This window comes from Macaca nemestrina, chromosome 4, assembly GCF_043159975.1.
Source record: "Macaca nemestrina isolate mMacNem1 chromosome 4, mMacNem.hap1, whole genome shotgun sequence".
Taxonomy (NCBI): Eukaryota; Metazoa; Chordata; class Mammalia; order Primates; family Cercopithecidae; genus Macaca; species Macaca nemestrina.
The window spans coordinates 3573323-3591325 of NC_092128.1; the positions used below are offsets into that span (position 1 = coordinate 3573323).

At 44.8% G+C, this 18003-nt stretch overlaps 1 protein-coding gene across 7 annotated transcripts in view; it reads right to left on the minus strand.

Moving 5' to 3' along the window:
• Window positions 1–18003, minus strand: part of LOC105474964 (RNA binding motif protein 33) — a 133904-nt gene that overhangs the window by 10698 nt on the left and 105203 nt on the right. For 4 of the 7 annotated variants that reach the window (XM_011729909.3, XM_011729908.3, XM_011729906.3 and 1 more), the window contains 2 exons: window positions 7359–7568; window positions 4079–4267 (listed from right to left, as the gene is read on the minus strand). In XM_011729909.3, coding sequence (XP_011728211.1) covers window positions 4079–4267; window positions 7359–7568 — 399 coding nt within the window. The remainder of the gene's footprint in view (window positions 1–4078; window positions 4268–7358; window positions 7569–18003) is intronic. The other 3 variants (XM_011729912.3, XM_011729907.3, XM_011729913.2) reach the window with 2 other exon arrangements.

The window sequence follows — 18003 nt, forward strand, 5'->3', positions numbered from 1 at the left end:
ATAAAGATAACTAAGATGTTACAGGAGTACAACTGATTCTGCAATCCTAAAAACCAAGCTCTTTTTCTCCCTCTGGCCAACAATTCTAGCACCTGAAGGAATCATTTAAAGGAAAAATATATATCAGCTGCTTTTAAACACAAGTCAAGCTGCTTAAAATAAGCCCAATTTATAAATCATGAGAGATGTAAATTCTTGAGCCCCACCCTAGAACAGACACTAGAGGTGGTGGGGGAGGCACTCCCTGGCAGGAAGGGCAGAGAGCGCCTGCAGAGCCCTCAGTGCCTGCTAAGCATTTCTGTATGGAACAGTGTGCAGGGCTGGTCCATGGGGCTCTCCTCTATACACAGGCCACTGTGCGACCAACCTCCTGTGGAAACAGGGCGCCTGAAGCCTGCACACGATTCCAGTGGTGGGCTGAGTGGCAGAGAAAGATTCACACCAGCGCTCTGGGCAGCTCCAGCCCACACCAAGTTTTCTGCCCCATTTCATGTTCTCATCTATTATCATATAACATGCTGGGTCTTCCTGGACACCAATTCTGGCACTTCCCCTGAATGTCAACGTTTGTGCTCTCTTGCATATCCATGTGATCACTACGGGTGCCCTGGCACATTGCTCCTTTTGCTCTGGTATAATTTTAAAACATCTCCTGACCTCTCCTTTTCCCTTTTCATCCCTGGTTGTCCCGTCTTCCCCGTCTTCTCCTCTAAAGCTTACACATGCTTATCCTCTAAAGCGCAGACAAGCTCTGTGTTCTCACACAGGTCTCCTCAATCCTCCTCCTCCTCTTGGAATGATTAACCACCATGTTCTCAGAACCCTGTGGGAGAGCCTCCAGTTAACCAGCTTTTCCGTTGTGGCTTCCCATCATGTGCCCACATGCATCTGTTCTTTAAGCCTGTGACGTGGGCTTTTCTGGAATCTGTGTCTGACACTTCTTAGTGTTTTCTTTCTCAATTGTCCAAACTTCAAAACGACTCAACTGCTCACTCAAGATTCCAACATTTTCTACTTCAACAACCAGGCCTTCCTGCAGTCAGAACCAGATGTAAAGGGTCTGTCTTCCTGGCGATCCACTTTACCTTCGAAGCAGAAGCATAATCAGTCAGACGCCAAGATGATCCCACCTTCCGCTGGGTTCACAGGGCCTCCATGTTGGGCTGAGATCCGCTCTGCAAAGGGCAGATTCTTCTCTGAGCAGTACCTCTTCTACGTTTCTATGCCTACCCCCAAATCGGCAGCGTCATGCAGAGGCTCCTGCGCTGCATCTCCGAGGGCTCTCCCCAGCAGCCTCTGGGGGATGACAGCCCCCCTGGCCTTGGGAGCACAGCTGACTCGGGAGAAGCTGGTCACCACAGCCCAGCCTGGGAGGCCGCGCACCCACTCCCCTTCTTCCCGCTGCTTTAACACAGATGACGGTTTCTTGCTTCTTTCACTTCCTTCCAGATGAACCCAGGAACGAAAGAGTTCATATGTGGTTTATGAGTAGACAGAAAAAAAAATATCTAGCCTTCGAGGAATCAAGTTCTTATCAAGTTACAATTTCTGAAACATGGTTACAGTTCGAAACTTTTTGGAAGACCATCTTCTGGTTATGATATTTCTATAAAATCTTCTCATTCTTCCTCACTCTTTGAGTCTATAGATAAACGTCTTTGAAATGGACTTTCTGGAGAGGCTTATTAATGTAGTTTAAGGAAGTAAAACACTAATCTGACAACAAAACTGGGTACCACATCACTGCTACACTGAGAAAAGTTCTCAGATTCCATGGGTTTAAAAGTACAGTTAACATGCAGTTACAGCCGGGCGTGGTGGCTCACGCCTGTAATCCCAGCACTTTCAGAGGCCGAGGCGGGTGGATCACGAAGTCAGGAGATCGAGGCCATCCTGGCTAACACAGTGAAACCCCAACTCTACTAAAAATACAAAAAAATTAGCTGGGTGTGTTGGCACGTGTCTGTAGTCCCAGCTACTCAGGAGGCTGAGGCAGGAGAATAGCTTGAACCCGGGAGGTGGAGGTTGCGGTGAGCTGAGATCACGCCACTGCATTCTAGCCTGGGCAACAGAGCAAGACTCCATCTCCAAAAACAGAAACAAAAAATAACGTGCAGTTACTAGAATTTTCTACAACTAAAAGGCCCAAAGGAATGAATACAGGTCCTCCTGGTGTAGACACCACCTGGCATTACACCAGTGAACACTAGGTGGTGCCATATCCCAAAGAGACAGAGACTCAACACTATTCCAAAACATTAAGGATAAAAAATATTTGTGGCTCATGCCTGTAATCCCAGCACTCAAAGGAAATGGAAGCAAATGCAAGGAAAAAAAGGCCATTTAAGAGATCTATACAAATCCACAGTACAAAATGCAAAATTCAATTTAAAAGACAAGACAGAAGTTAGCTGGTTTGGCAACGGTTCCAAGCATATTCTCATAACGTAGGCTCTGAGCCTCACTCAATGCTCTGAGAAGCAAACGGTACTTGCTGTTCAGGTATGGATCTTGACAACTCGATCAGACTCAAAAATATTCAAGAAAATGATCAAGACTACACACGATGAAGCGAAGTCCACAAAAGCAGCAGGTGACATATGAAAACAACAGCGCAACCCTTCCACTCACAGGGAAGTGCAGAACGCCCCAAAGACAGGAGGACCAGCAGGACACTGGGCCACACACGTGAGGTCTTGCCAAGTGCACTGGTCTGTGGCTCACAACAGACTAGGCTCAGGGTTTTTTCATCTGGACTCACTGCTACACAGTTACTGGACCAGAATTCTCCATCGCCATTTATTTTGAGAATCTCAGGATAACCACATTTTAATGCATCTAAAATGCTCTAGTGTCTACTGTGCTCCTGCAAATTAATCCAGGTTATGATCAATTGTTATGAAATATCCTTGAACATAAACTGTACGCCTCTAATAGCTGATAAAGTATTCCTAACTGCACCACTAGTGAGCCCGCTCTATCACAAACAGAAGCAAAGGCTTTGGGTTAACTTTCCGTTACTACACACCAATAAGAATGAAACCTATCTCCCCAGGAATCCAATAATGAAGATGGTAGTAATTAAACCCAAGTAATATGTATGTTTCTGGAAGGGCTTTCATCTACTCATTTTTAGGAACTGTCAACAGCAGATGGAGATCTAAAACATGTACATTAATTACTCGTATCAACCCTAGTGTGAACATGTTTCCAAATTCACCCAAGAAGCTAGAGGCTGGAAGAGATTCTTGAAAGAAACACTTTGGACTAAGCACTTTGGACTCCTCAGAACTCTGACATGTACTCTGTGCATCCAAAAATGTCTTATTTCCAAAGTGCTCTGCCCTCAGACACACCAGATCCCGCCACGGGACGCAGGGTGCATGGCAATGGCAACAATGGGCACCGCAGGCGACAACTGACAGGGAAGGCCAGAAATCAGACTCAACAAGCAGGTGGCTTCTTCGCTGGGTCAGCTACAGGGCTCTGGGCCTACAGAGACCAGGAGTTTCCGTGGAAAACCCTGTTTCCAACGGACCTGGAATTGTGTTCCCTTCCATGCATCTCATTTGCAGCCAGCTCAGCAGGCATGTTTCAGCATTAGAATTGGCCAACTTTAAGAGATGAAGATACAGTCCAAGATACTGTCATATTTGTAAAATCTAAACCAAGTCACAGCTATTTAGCACGTGAAGCTATTTCTGGAAAGCAAGGAAAAGAAGGCTAAATACTTTAAAATGTAATGTCATTACAAATAAAACAAGTCATTTGATAGAACAAAAAATTTTGTATGTATGTGTGCAAGTGTGAACTTTCTATGACAATATGAGGATCTCAAAGGATAATCTGTTCAGTTGGAGTATTTCTTAAAATTTATAACTAAGAATCTGAAAATTTCAAAATAGACATTTGAGGCAAATGTTCTGATATTAAGTATGCAAAACAGGTATTTGTCTTATTTCCCAAGTATTACTTTAATATGAAGTAGCCAACACAATGTGCACTGTGTTTGAAATCACGAAATGACTGTCTTGGGACACAACCACCCGTGGCACAGATGCCACCCCTAGGCGGCTACCTGAATGGGTCCCACTGACATCAGTAGGCTCTTCAGCTGGGCATCTGTGGTGGACGACGACAGCCCCTCCACAGACACCACGCAGGGCTGGGGCTTGCACTCCACCACCCGCAGGTTCTGCTTGTTTGGCATCAGGCGCCCCCGGCCCATGGGACCGACCACTCCTCGACCTCGTCCGTGCATGATGGCCTGGTGATAACAAAGAAAATATATTCAGAGTTTCAAGCTTAAGCTTCTTCCATAGTCACTAAGATATAAAAGTGAACAAATAACTTAGAATCCATTAAAATATACCATGAGCTACAGGATTTTCTGTAGTGTTCTTTTTTTTTTTTTTTTTGAGACAGAGTCTCGCTCTGTCGCCCAGGCTGGAGTGCAGTGGCGCAATCTCAGCTCACTGCAAGCTCCGCCTCCCAGGTTCATGCCATTCTCCTGGCTCAGCCTCCCATGTAGCTGGGACTACAGGCGCCCACCACTGCGCCTGGCTAATTTTTGTATTTTTAGTAGAGACGTGGTTTCACCGTGTCAGCCAGGATGGTCTCATCTCCTGACCTCATGATCCACCCGTCTCGGCCTCCCAAAGTGCTGGGGTTACAGGCATGAGCCACTGCGCCCGGCCAAGATTTTCTGTAGTTTTCTATCCACTATTAGAGAATGTTTTAATAGCTAAATGAGACAACAATATCCAGCAAGTGTAGGCGGAGGAAGAGGAGGGAGCTGATGAAGCCTGCACCTCTCCAAGGGCCACACACTTGTGCTCGGTGGGCACTCTGTGTTATCACTCTGGGTAGATCAGGCACCCGTGGAGGCTGAGAAACTTGCTGCAAATCACAGTTAAGAATGTGGATCCAGTCCTGAGAGTCCCAGAGCCCCCATTTCTCCTAGTGTATTACAGGCTGGTTTCAGCAGGACCTGTTGTGCACAGTGCTAAGTCCATCTTACAGTCACAACAAGCCACAGCATCATGTACCTGACTCAGCTGGCAGAGACTACATTTGCTATCCTGAAACCCTCACAGGCAGATTCTGCAACAGAAATTCAGCCATGGCTGCACATTTCCATCATCTGCAGGCTTTTCAAAAGAAACAAAACACAATTGTGACTGAGGACCCAGGCACCCTCAAGTATAATTCTGCTGGTCTCAGGCGGGCCCAAGTATTACCATTTTTAAAATCTGCCAAGGGTTCAAAACTACTGCTCAAGGAACTTTTCAAAAAGAGACTGGGCCGGGCGCAGTGGCTCACGCCTGTAATCCCAGCACTTTGGGAGGCCGAAGTGGGCGGATCACGAGGTCAGGAGATCGAGACCATCCTGGCTAACATGGTGAAACCCCGTCTCTACTAAAAATACCAAAAAAAAAAAAAAAAAAAAGCTGGGCATGGCGGGTGCCTGTAGTCCCAGCTACTTGGGAGGCTGAGGCAGGAGAATGGCGAGAACCCGGGAGGCAGAGCTTGCAGTGAGCCGAGATCACACCACTGCACTCCATGCTGGGTGACAGAGCGAGACTCCGTCTCAAAAACAAAAAAAAGGGAGGAGACTGCTGAACTTTCCCATACTTTCTCCAGATTAGAAAGTCAGAGAGAACATATGTGCCCGATGTCTCCAGCCTAGAACAGCGGTGAAGCGCAGAAGGCAGGGTGGAGATGGGTGGCACTTGGTTTCCGGATGGCCTACCCGAATTGTGTCCCGGAGTTTGGGCAGAATGCAAAAGTGGCCTCCCAGTCCATCACAGAAAAAGGCAGAAAGTTAGGTGGAAACTGGAATAGAACCTCAGGACATGAGTGTGCACACACACAAAAGGAAATGAAGAGAAAACCTCCACAATGCTTAGTACTCTGCAGAAGGCAGCAAAACTATGCCTGTGAAGTAAGCTTTAAAACAGTTACAAGGGGTTATTTCAAGAGAAACCAACCACACTGGAAAATGTACATGAAAAGTTGCAAGTTACCCTGACTGGAAACCAGTAGGAACTAACTAGTCTTCTGTTCTAACTAGAGTAAGTTATGATATTAACAATAATATCCCCAACAAATGCCTACTTATATACACCAAGCACCAGGTTTTTTTAAATGCACCTTCTTATGAGATCCTCACAATTGCCTAAATAAGATAGGAAACATCACGATCCTCACTGACAGGAGTGTTTACGTTTAAGTTGAAGAAACTCAAGTGTGCTGTGTGTGCACGTGTGTGGGGTTGTGCTTCTACTCAAGTGTGCTGTGTGTGTGCATGTATGGGAGGTGTGCTTCTAAGGCTTTTCTCATATATTCAGTGATGACACCTGAAGGAAGAAAATTCAGACCGCAGCAATCTTTAAAGAGTCCACCACTTTAACACCGGCGTTATCACTGAATCTGTCTACACATCTGTTTTCTAGTACAAAACAGAATTTTGTTTGCTCTCATATCATGAAGTGTTTATGAGACGAGACGAAGTAACAGACTTCAAAAGGAGCCAGAATCGTCTTAATAGTAACACTACTTCTAAGTGACAAGATGACGCGGGGGGATGAGCGGCTGGCCTGCTGTCCTCCAGAGTGCAAAGCAGGGCTGCATTCAGGTCTCCCTCTGCATAGCTCCACCCAACAGGTGCTACTGGCTTCTGCACCAAGAGAAACTATCAAGACTCTGGGGAGCCAGAAAGATGCCTCGCTAGCAGGTGAGGGGAAGGGCACTCTGTCACTTGTGCACATGACAGGATGTGCTCCTAGTGCACAGTCACTCCAACAGAAAAGGGGAGGGTGAGCACCTTTGCTTCTTGCCTGATAGCCTGAACTCAGAGAAGCTCCTTCCAATCCCCAGGGTTAAGGGAAGGATTAAGGAGCTGGGAACTGTGGCCTAGAGCAAGTTACTTCATCTCCAAAGACCTCGGTTTCCTCTGTCTGAACTGGGGCCATGAGCACGCACTTGATTTTACATTTGTGAAATTTCTGGAGAGTCAGTGAACACAGGAAGGAAAGCGTGCTGACACGCAGCAGCACGCGCTGTCCCGAGAGCACAGCAGATGCTGCTGGGTAGACAGTTCAGAGCTGCGGGAAGCAATCACACTCCCGGGTGGCTGTGGGTGCTCTTCTGGGTTTGTTCTGTGAAATAAGTCAGGAGAGGAAAAGGCTTTGGTGAAAATGTTAATGCGTTTTCAAAGCCAGAACACAGGAAATGATGGTTCATTTGTGAATGTGAGTGCTATCGTGTGCCACGCGCTACAAATCAGAGCGTGTCTGAACACTGCCTCGCGCCAACCTTCGCGTTTCCAGGGCTGTGCGCCAGGCAACAAGCAGTACCTTCTTCGCAGGGTGAATTCCTTGGATGCTTTTGATCCCTGGAGGGACAGGCGAGTGTGCGTGGGGCCCCGCTGGCGGATGTGGGGGCTGCTGGAGGCCGCCCCTGGTCAGCGTCACCTTGCGGGCAGGCTGCGGGCCCACTTCTGGAGGCTGGGGAAGCCGCTGGGGCTGGCCTTCTGGGTGAAAAAAGCCATCGCTCTCTCCTCCCTGCTGAAACCAAGAAGGCAGCACACTGTTCAGTGTCTGCTCCACCAAACGCTCCTCCCCAGCATCAGGAGGCCCACCTCAGCCAGTGTTCACCCACGAAGCAAAACCATTTCAAATAAGTGTGACTCAAAACTTGTCATTTCAGTGGAGCCAGTAAGGACAATTCTCATTGGAAAGTGGTCAGGTTCTAACAAGACATTTGAAATTTCAAACACTAAGATCCCCTTTATAATTACTGTATTCATATAAGAAGTCTGCGATTAAAATAAAAGCTGTTGAATTCCGTGAAACACTGGTTACCTTCAAAATACTTCATATCTAACATGCATTTTCACTTTCAGCATGCGTTATTCATTTTCAAGAGCATTCTTGTTAAAATGTACAGTGTGCATAAGCAGTGGTTTTAAACTCTTAACTCCTATTCCAACCTACCCTAAGAAGGCAACAAGCCCAATTCCTGCTGGTTGTGGCTCTGAGTCTTCCAAACCCATCACAGCACCTTCTGCCCCCTCTGGATCCAGGAACTTCAAATACTCTGACCTCTCCAGTACAGTGTTCTGAAGCGCGAGAGCGTCCCACAACACTGGCTAGAAACTTCCCTTCCTTCTGCTGAGAGTTACAATTGCCATGAGCAACTACAGAGTACGTGGATTTCCAAGAAGCGCAATTACTCTATGAAGAACCTTAGAAATATCAGGAATCTTATCTTTTGTGTTTTATTAACAGTCTGTTCATCGATGAAGACGCAAGTACACCCTGGAACTGCGCCACCGATGTCGTTCACACCTCCAGGCAGCATAAAAATGTCTTACAGTGGTGCCTATCAGCTACTCTCAATACTGAGTAGTGTTTCTCCCAAAGAACAGCTAGAGGCTGGGAAAGAACAGGGGCAAGGATGGCAGACACAGCCCTGGTTAATTATGTCAGGATGGATGCTTGGATTCAAAAAGGAAGACGGAGGCTTTTATTAGCACCAGGCCCACTCTCAACATCGACGGGGATGGAGTGTCAGTCACGGGATAGTAAACCCTCCCCAAAGAGTGCTTAGCGGTGCCAGGGTCTCCAGGGCAACCTGGTCAACCAGCTCAGAAGCAGTCCACATATCCTTGTCCCACTTTTCCTACCAAATGTATCTTGTGGAGACCAAATGGAACACAGGGATCTGCGAAGAGAAGGAACGCTGATTGGGGCAAGATGGATGTAGCTAAGAATTCTGCTAAGACTCTACAAAGTAACAGGGACTCAAGAAAAGATGAGACGAAAAATGTCACACGGGAACGGGTGGCACGAAAAAGTCTGCAAATCTCCTCTCTCCAAAACAAGTATAACCCGGACAAAATTTCCCAAAACAACATTTGAGGCCTCTGGGAATCAAAGAAAATGAAACAAATGGAGAAGCACTTATTCCCGAGCTGTGAGGACAGTGCCGTGTGGGGCAGCTCCATCAGCACAGGGCGGAAACCCAGAAAGGCCTTAAGTCCCTCAGCAGCACTGGCCATACGTGGAGCACCCTCGGAGGGGAAGGCACAGGGAAGCCCATGGGTCTGTGGGCCTCTGGTCATGGTTCAGTTTGGAACAAGCAGCACACCAGCCAGAAATCTGAGAAACCTAATGAGGAAATTCCAGAACGGAAAGTGCTAGAGAATGCCTAGATGGGCTCTCCCCACATGGCTGCCTGGGAAGCCCCAACCCACACACAGATAACTGGCCACAGGGGGCCGTGCAGGGTCCAGAGACGTGAGCACAAGCTCCTCCCAGCTGCTGGCTGGCCACTAAGCTATGCAGCAGTAAGGTCAACCCCAAGGAAGCTAGGCTAAGAAATAAAAATAACAATACAAACACTGAACAAAAAATATTTAAACTGAATGAAAACAAAAATACAACACATCAAAATTCAGGGAGTGCAACTTAAGCAATTACATCAAAAAGGAAAAACATCTAAAATCAATAATTTGAGTTTCTACCTCAAGAAGCTAGTCCCCCTTCCTCAAAAAAGGAAATCAAACCCAAGCAAAAAGCAATAGCATGGTAAAAAGAAAAAGAAAATCTGTGAAACCAAAAGTTGGTATTTTGAGATCAGCAAAAAACTGATGTTCCTTTAAGGATACTGACGAAGAAAAAAGAAGAGAAGATAAATTACCAAAATAAGGAAACAGAGGGATCACCGCAAGGGACCCTAAGAAATTAAAAAGACATTACAAGCAACTTTACATCAACACACTAGACAATTTACATGAAATGAGCAAATTCCATGAGACACAAGCACCAAAACTGACTGAAAAAGAGAAAATATGAATAGAACTCTAAGAAGTAAAGACAATGAAATATTAAAAACCATTCACAGAGAAAAAGACCCAAAGAGCTTCACCAGTAAGTTTTACCAAATATTTAAGGAAGAAAGACTACCAAGCTTAGCAATCTCTTTCAGAAAACAGAAGAGGCAGAAGCACTTTCCCACTCGTTCTTTGGGCCTGGTATTACCCTAATACAAGGCCAAAGGCATCAAAAGAAAAGACACCTGCAAAAGAATATTCCTCATAAACATACGTGAGAAAAAATCCCCAACAGAATATTAGCAGACTCAATCTAGCAGCACAGAAAAGGGATCACACCTCATGACCAGGTAAGATTCATCCCGGAAGCGCAGGGTGGTTTAACACCCCCCAGTTAACCAAGGGAACATACTATGCAAAGGAAAGGACCCTGTGTACATCTGCTACTGTCCAGCCAGGGCTGCGGGTGACTGAGCCAGATGGATTCTCCCACCTAACGCTCTAAGACGCTATCATGTGAATTATCATCTCCTGAAACGTGATCTTACTGGAAGTCATTCCTATCTTACAGGGGCTACCCCCAACCCCCACATGAAAACAGAAGCACTGTGAAAAGGCAGACCACTAGCACAATCCAAAGTCAGGCTGGTAGTCTGTGTTTCTTTTTTTTTTTTTTTTTTGAGACGGAGTCTCGCTCTGTCGCCCAGGCTGGAGTGCAGTGGCCGGACCTCAGCTCACTGCAAGCTCCGCCTCCCGGGTTTACGCCATTCTCCTGCCTCAGCCTCCCGAGTAGCTGGGACTACAGGCGCCCGCCACCTCGCCCGGCTAGTTTTTTGTATTTTTTAGTAGAGACGGGGTTTCACCGGGTTAGCCAGGATGGTCTCGATCTCCTGACCTCGTGATCCGCCCGTCTCGGCCTCCCAAAGTGCTGGGATTACAGGCTTGAGCCACCGCGCCCGGCTAGTCTGTGTTTCTTAAACCTTCTCCATGAGGTCTTCTACCCAAGGTGTGAGCAGGTATCCCACCAGGCAGGGAGGGCCTATCCTAAGTACACAATTCTTCAGTCTGTATCTTAAACAGCTATGTGAATTCTCTCTAGTTTTATACATGCTTGAAATTTTCTATACTAAAAAGTTTTAAAATCTAAAAATATATACCACATACCCTCATCTTTCATGAGAACCAGTGACCATTTATTAATTTATCTAAAATCCTATTGCAATAGTGTTGCCTGACAGTACAATCTTAGTGTGAGATTCATAAATTCACTATGCATGTGTTCAGCTGAGTACAGTGTTCATAATTCACTATGCACGTGTTCAGCTGAGTACACTGAGTGGCTACTGCCACTGAAAATGTTCCTCCTCTTTACAAGCGTGAACACTTCACACCAGCCTCCAGGTCCCATGAGGGCCCATGTTAGGGGGAGGGGACATCAGACCACTCAGTTCTCCACACAACTCAGCAACACAACCGTCTAACTGACTGTGATTCTCCAACTTCTACCCTTTCCACTAAGGTGGACAAATGCATGGACTGTGGAAGGCTTGCTCTCTAAGAAGGACTTCCGTCTATGAACTTAGGTCATCCAAATCAGCTCCCTGGTAGCTTAACCAACTAGGTCACCAAGGATGCTGACTGCATTTGCTGTCTTGTAGGTGCTTGAAAGAAGCCAGTGGTTTAGACCCCAGTGAATCTCTTTTGTTCACCATACCAGAATGTCTCATGCACACAGAAGGCACTGAAATATTTACTGAATAAATCAGTAAATACTAGATTGTACTTTTTAAAGCTAAGTAGTTCTGAATGTGCTAAAAAGAGATTATAGTATCAGAAGACTAGGTTATAGCCACTGTCAATCAGTACACACATATTTACTACATGTCACTAAGATAATAAAAGGCCAGCTCAGCCCAGCACCATGAAGTGTCACGTGGCAGAGAGGAGACAGCACCTTTGGCCTAAAGGTAACGATGTTCATAGAACATGATGGGCGGCAAGACGAATGCTCTGGCCGCTGTTTCCCTGGCAACCCAAAGCTAGAAACAAGATGGTCTAGAAAGGAAACTTTAACAACAACAGCTGGCACCAGAAGTAGGATGCTATTATCTGCGTGTTGTAAGGTATACAATGCGTATGTGTATTTGGGTGATAATCATATAACACTGTAGTAATCTGATAATTTTTACACTGTGAACTAAGAACATAACCATTGAGTCAATAAATACCCCGAATAAGAAAAAGTTCTCTTCATTGTTATTTTGGGAAAGACACTGGAGAAAATTTATGTCTGGTGATATTAAGGTCAGATAAGAACTCTGAAAAATAAAGTTCTAAACTTTTATTTTCCATTGAAGGAAAGTTTGTTTTTTAAGTAGGCTTGATCTCTATTTAAAGTTCAGAAATACGGGTGTTACAAAAAGCCTTTCCTTTCCTCATCTGTTTCAAAAACACTAAAATTTCCTTATCTAGATCTTGTAACATAATGAAAGGGTCCTAATGTGATGGTGTCAGACTCTGTTGATGACTTTCTAAGAAATGGCCTGAAAAGACAGGAATAAGGCCTGTGATGAGACAGTCCCTGCAGACAGAGACCTCACCTCCTACTGCCACCTCTGCTCATTCCGTTGGGCTGTGTGGGCCTTCCTGGGCCTGCCGCTGCACCCCTCCCTACTTGGGAAGCTCTTGGCCCCTGACTGACAGAGTCTTCAGTCCCAATGGCAGGTTGGGATGCAGCTACTTGGTTTTTCTTCCCAGTGGATCTGGCTCTCGATGGTCTCTTGCTTCCTGGGGGCATGTGCACCACAGTGTCCTCAGTGCAGGCAGATAGCACAAGACACAGAAAGTGGGGTGCTTCAGACAGAGACTTGTGATGCCGACTACCCAACTTTCAAGAAAAGACTCTTCCTACAAAACTGCTCACCAGAGAGAAGCCCTGCCTGGGTAAGCTCTGGAGTTGCTTATATTCAAGACAAGTTTTTGTACCTTATACAGCAGGGGTCCCCAACCCTCACTACCTTACTACTGTGTCCTGTTAGGACTGGGCTGCATGCACTGCAGGAGGTAAGCAGCAGGCGGGGCAAGCATTACCACCTAAGCTCCGCCTCCTGTCAGATCAGCAGAGGTATTCCATCCTCATGGGAGTGCAAATCCTACTGTGAACTGCACATATGAGGGATCCAGGTTGGTAGCTGTTTATAAGACTCTAATGTCTGATGATCTGAGGTGCAACAATTTCATCCTGAAACCATTCCCCACCGCCGACCCCAGTCCGTGGAAAACCTGTCTTCCAAGAAACCAGTCCCTGGTGCCGGTAAGGTTGGGGCCCCTGTTATATAGCAACAAATGATATCATAAAACTTTATAATGGAAACTTCTAAGGCACTCCTGGGATCTTAAACATCAAGAGTTTTGGTATTATTCAACATATTCACTTAGTACTGGCGGTGAAATAATCCATAGCTCATATCCGTTGACTGTCTACAATAGGACGAGAAATGTACTAGGGTCTGTACAGACATTGTTTTCCTTCAGTCCCACTGATGTAGCTTTGGTATTTTGTCCCTCCCCAAACCTTCTGTTGAAGTTATCCCCAGTGCTGGAGGTGGGGGTTAGTGGGAGGTGTTTGGATCAAGGGGCAGATGACTGTGAATGGCTCAGGCCATCCCCTTGGTGATAAGCAAGCTCTGAGTTCACGAGAGATCTAGCCATTCAGAGTGCGTGGCGCACGCCCCCCGCCGCACCACCATGCTCCTGCTTTCGCCATGAAATGCGCCTGCTCCCCACTCTGCGTTCCACCATGATTGGAAGCTTCGTGATGCCTCCCAAGAAGCCAAGCAGATGCCAGCACCATGCTTCCTGTAAAGCCTGCAGAACCCTGAGCCAATTAAACCTCTTCTATTTATAAATTATCCAGTCTCAGGTATTTCTTTATAGCAGTGCAAGCACTGCCTAATACACCTCCCTGAGAGTTAAGTATTATTATCCTCACTGTGCCCATTAAACAAACTTCAGTCACCCAGTAGGCGCTGGAACATCTTTGTGGCTCCAAAACCAGGGGAGTTTATGCTAACATAATTTGAAACTATATTCAGTGAGAGTTGAAACAAACAGGATCAACAATTAAATCACTTTAATTAAATGAAGGGTTACTATAATGCTGTGCTTCTGAATTTTTCTGAAGATCATGCTAAGCACTGAATGCTTGAATATAAGTAAAAGGTTGTTTCATTTTGTAAGAAAAAAAATGAGTTGGTTTTTTTTTTCTAATTAAAAGAACAATTATTCTCTTTTGACTCAGCATGAGGAAAAGCTAATTCTACAGAACAATTTCAAGTTTCTGGGTTTTATTCCAGTTCACACTAGGATGTAAACTAGCATACACATCCCTAGGTTGTGGCCAGGAGTGTGGTTTGGATCAGGTGAACCACTTCTACCTGCGGGTCAAATTCTCCCGTTGACTCTTCGATTCAACAACTTGTCCCTTTGGATTCTGTGGATCACATTCAAATTTTATTTTATTGGTGGTTTTGTTTTTGAGAAAATTTTCATTTCACCTTTCCCAATGGACAGATATTTATTTCAAGGTACACTTCAGCCCATACTGTAGTTGATACCTACGATCTCTGTCAAGAAGTAGGCAAGCATTACTCTGAATGGCATCCGATACAGCTTGGTGGTCCTGATCATTACTTGCAAATTGACAAGTCCTGTTTTAGCCACAAAATCAGGTATTACGACAGCCATGCTGGGATGAGGAAAATACCGGTTTTGATACTACCCAGATACCGCAGATGCTACCCACCACTGAGCTACCTGGCTATCTGGAAATTGCTGGTGATGTTTCTGCCCAAACTTTGCTGCCTACTTTGCAACTTGAGCTTTCGCCTGGGGTTTTACGTAAATTCACTCCAACTCACCGGCAGCACACAGTAATATTCGGCCTCTCCTGGGTTCCCAACATGCTCAGACTAAATATCACGATCCCAGCTGCCATTTCATGTCACCTCTTAGAACAAATAGCAAGCAGAGTCACCACCACGAGAGGAGTTAACTGCAACGCACTAGACTCACACTTGGCCCAACTGATATGGCATGAACAATTTGGAAACAACGTTTTCAATTCCTTTTACTGCATATACCAAAACAATTTCCTGATTTTGACTTTTGATTTCAGTATGTTGTAGTACAAATAACCAGGAACAAATTCAACTGATTACATCTGAGAAACAAATTGATTACATATTTTTATACCTATACTCACACACATAGACAAGATTTGACTAAGAACCAATCCAAATTAAATCGACCCATTTATTTATAAGTCTTCTATAAGGTTATAATTACGCATATAATTATAGCATTGAACGAGATCCTAAAATTACTAGTACTTAACTAAATTTTAAAATACTGTTGATTCAAATTGAATTTTAGAAAGCTGTTATCTTAACGTCCGCATGTAAGTGTTGTATGTGGGTGACAGACTACATTCTATTCATACAAAGTATGTTTGCTTTGAAACTGAATTTCTCCAGGGTGGTGTTCGCTTTTTAACTCTTTAAGCAACACTAGGTTCGGACAACATTTTAAATATCTTCTACTTCCTCCAAAGCACCGGATAGAGAAAAGAAGTTTTGTTATCTCAGGTCAAACCAGAAACTTTTTTTTCCCACAAATGATTATCTTTTAATACTATAAAAATCGCTTTTTAGATGAGGTTTTTTAAAATATATATATATATAAAAGGCACTATTTGAATTAAGTAAGCTTAGGGAATACTTTTTATCAGCCTAATCATTACAAAAAAAAGAGGTCTGTAGCCCCCAACATTAGCAGGACAAATTTACTTATAACAAATGGTTTAAATGCATAGATAAAAACACCTATTGATACTGTCAGGGCTTCTTGCAATTTGACAGATCAAATCTTATTTTCATTCTTAAACCCCATGAAGAAGTGCTATCACTGATGTGCATTCACTAGCGAGCAAATTGATTAACCCCCCTCTATAGAAATCTCAACTCTTGATTATACCTATCAGACGTTAAGCAGCATTATTCTAGAGTGACAACACTTGACAAATTCCCCAACCATTTTTCTCAGCCTTTGTGGCCCTGCTAACTTGTATTAACCCTGATGAAAAATTAATTTTCCTTATCTTCTTCTAAACCCCAAAATCCAAATCCGCCAAACTGGCAACTCTTTCTGTAAAGGTATTATGAAAACCTCTAAAAGATTAATTGCATGTCTTCAGGTGACATTAAATTAATTTCTGTACTCATGACAGACATTTGATACTCCGTACTGAGAGGACAGATAACATTGTCAGGACACACAGAAGGACAGGGGTGTAGTGTCCCAGGGCAGCCTCTTATGAATTCTCCTTTCGATAAGGCCATACTTCACTGTCACCGCTAGTGTTGCTGATCTTACAGTCCAGAGACCTCACTGAACAGGTTTCTATTAACCACAACAATGCTGGGCCTATCCCTGTAATCTTTATAAAGCTCACTCAAACTGTGGACAATAAATGATATGCATGCTATACGGAGTTTCTAAATATAAATACATTTAGGGCTCCACTATTTTTTTCTCTGAAGATTACTGGATTAAAGAAAGTAAAAGAAAATATTAATAAACAGGCTCACATTCTCTTCCTTCTCTGTGATAAATTATCCTTATGAAATACCAAGCATGCAAAACATGGGGAGCACTTACATCTAAACTACTGCCTATCTGGAAATGGGTCTACACATGCAGAACTAAAACCAAATCCATAAGGTTAGAGAGACCAGGTTGACAGACCTCCTAACTACCAAGCTTCATCAACGAAAAGGGTTCTCTCAGCTCATGCATTTGACTTTCTAGTACAGTATGGTGAGAACATGGCACAGTTATTCAAGTGCTTGCTCTCTCTCTTAACAGTCTACCTTTCTGACATTAGTTAGGCCTGTGGCGATCTTTAAAAAGCAAAATGAACTGGCCTCTGAAGGAACAAATCAAAGCCTTCAGCCTCTGCGGGGATCTCATACTCCAGGACTGTCCAATTTCGAGACAGCACAAACTTACCAGTCTAAAAAGAAAAGGATTACTAAAGTGAGCCAGGTGCCTCTGGATGCTGTGGCTTACGAGGCAGGGCATGAAGTCTAGCTCTCCCAGCCACAGTCCCTCACACAGGGGTGCAGCCCCAGGCTCCAAAAAGTGGCCCTTCCACAAGGACCTGCTCTGCAGCACTGAGCAAGTTCTGCAGAACAGGTGACCAGGGTCCTATCTGGGTAGGCTGTTGAAAGTTAGGGGAGGGAAGTTACCTAAGACACTGAAGAAAGCAGATTCCCCTTCTGCTGGGGCGGGTGAGTGAACTAATCCTGATTCCTAACTGAAGGTGAATTAACTTCTGATTCACCTGCTAATTTTACTCCCTAACATCATACCCCTAAAAAAAATCATAAATTAATGAGTATGGAAATTCTTATGTGTTCAAAATAATTTCTGTCCTCTAATGACCAATGGTCTATCTTGCCATGTTTAGAGGCCACATGATTAACAATGCTTAAAAAGTAGTCTCTTTGGAAATTATCAATTCTGCCCACACTAAGACTTTTCAAAGCTCTTAAAAACAAGTATTCATGCACAACTGTTTCTCCTCCAAAAGGAAGATGCTAGACTGTACATCTTATCAAATAAGCGATTAATCAGGATTCTATATGCCCTATTTTTCTTTCACTCTTCTGCTATTTGCCTGTTGCCCATTTTGCCACTCATTAGCACCTTTAAACAAATGAGGTCAAACTCCACCCAGCCAACTTGGCCAGCATGAGGTGCCTGCCCTGCGCCTCCACGTACCTCCCCCTTCCCCAAGCACCTGGATGTGCATCTCTCATGGCCCCCACCTCTGGGTCAAAAGCCATTTACACTCAGTCTCCCTTCCTGCCTGGTCTTCCCAGAACTGTCCTGTCGGAAATCCACCTGCAGCTCTGCCCTTCTCATGGGCAGGTTCAGACTCTGGAAGCTTATTCCTGAGTCGCTTCTATCTGGCCCCTCTCAGCTCCTCTTAGCTCTGCTACTCATCCACTACCAGGCACTGCCAGAGATCATCCTAGGAAGTCACCTTCTGCCAGAAATCAAGTGACGAGAACAGCAGCATCCTCCTGTCCGAGACCTTAGAG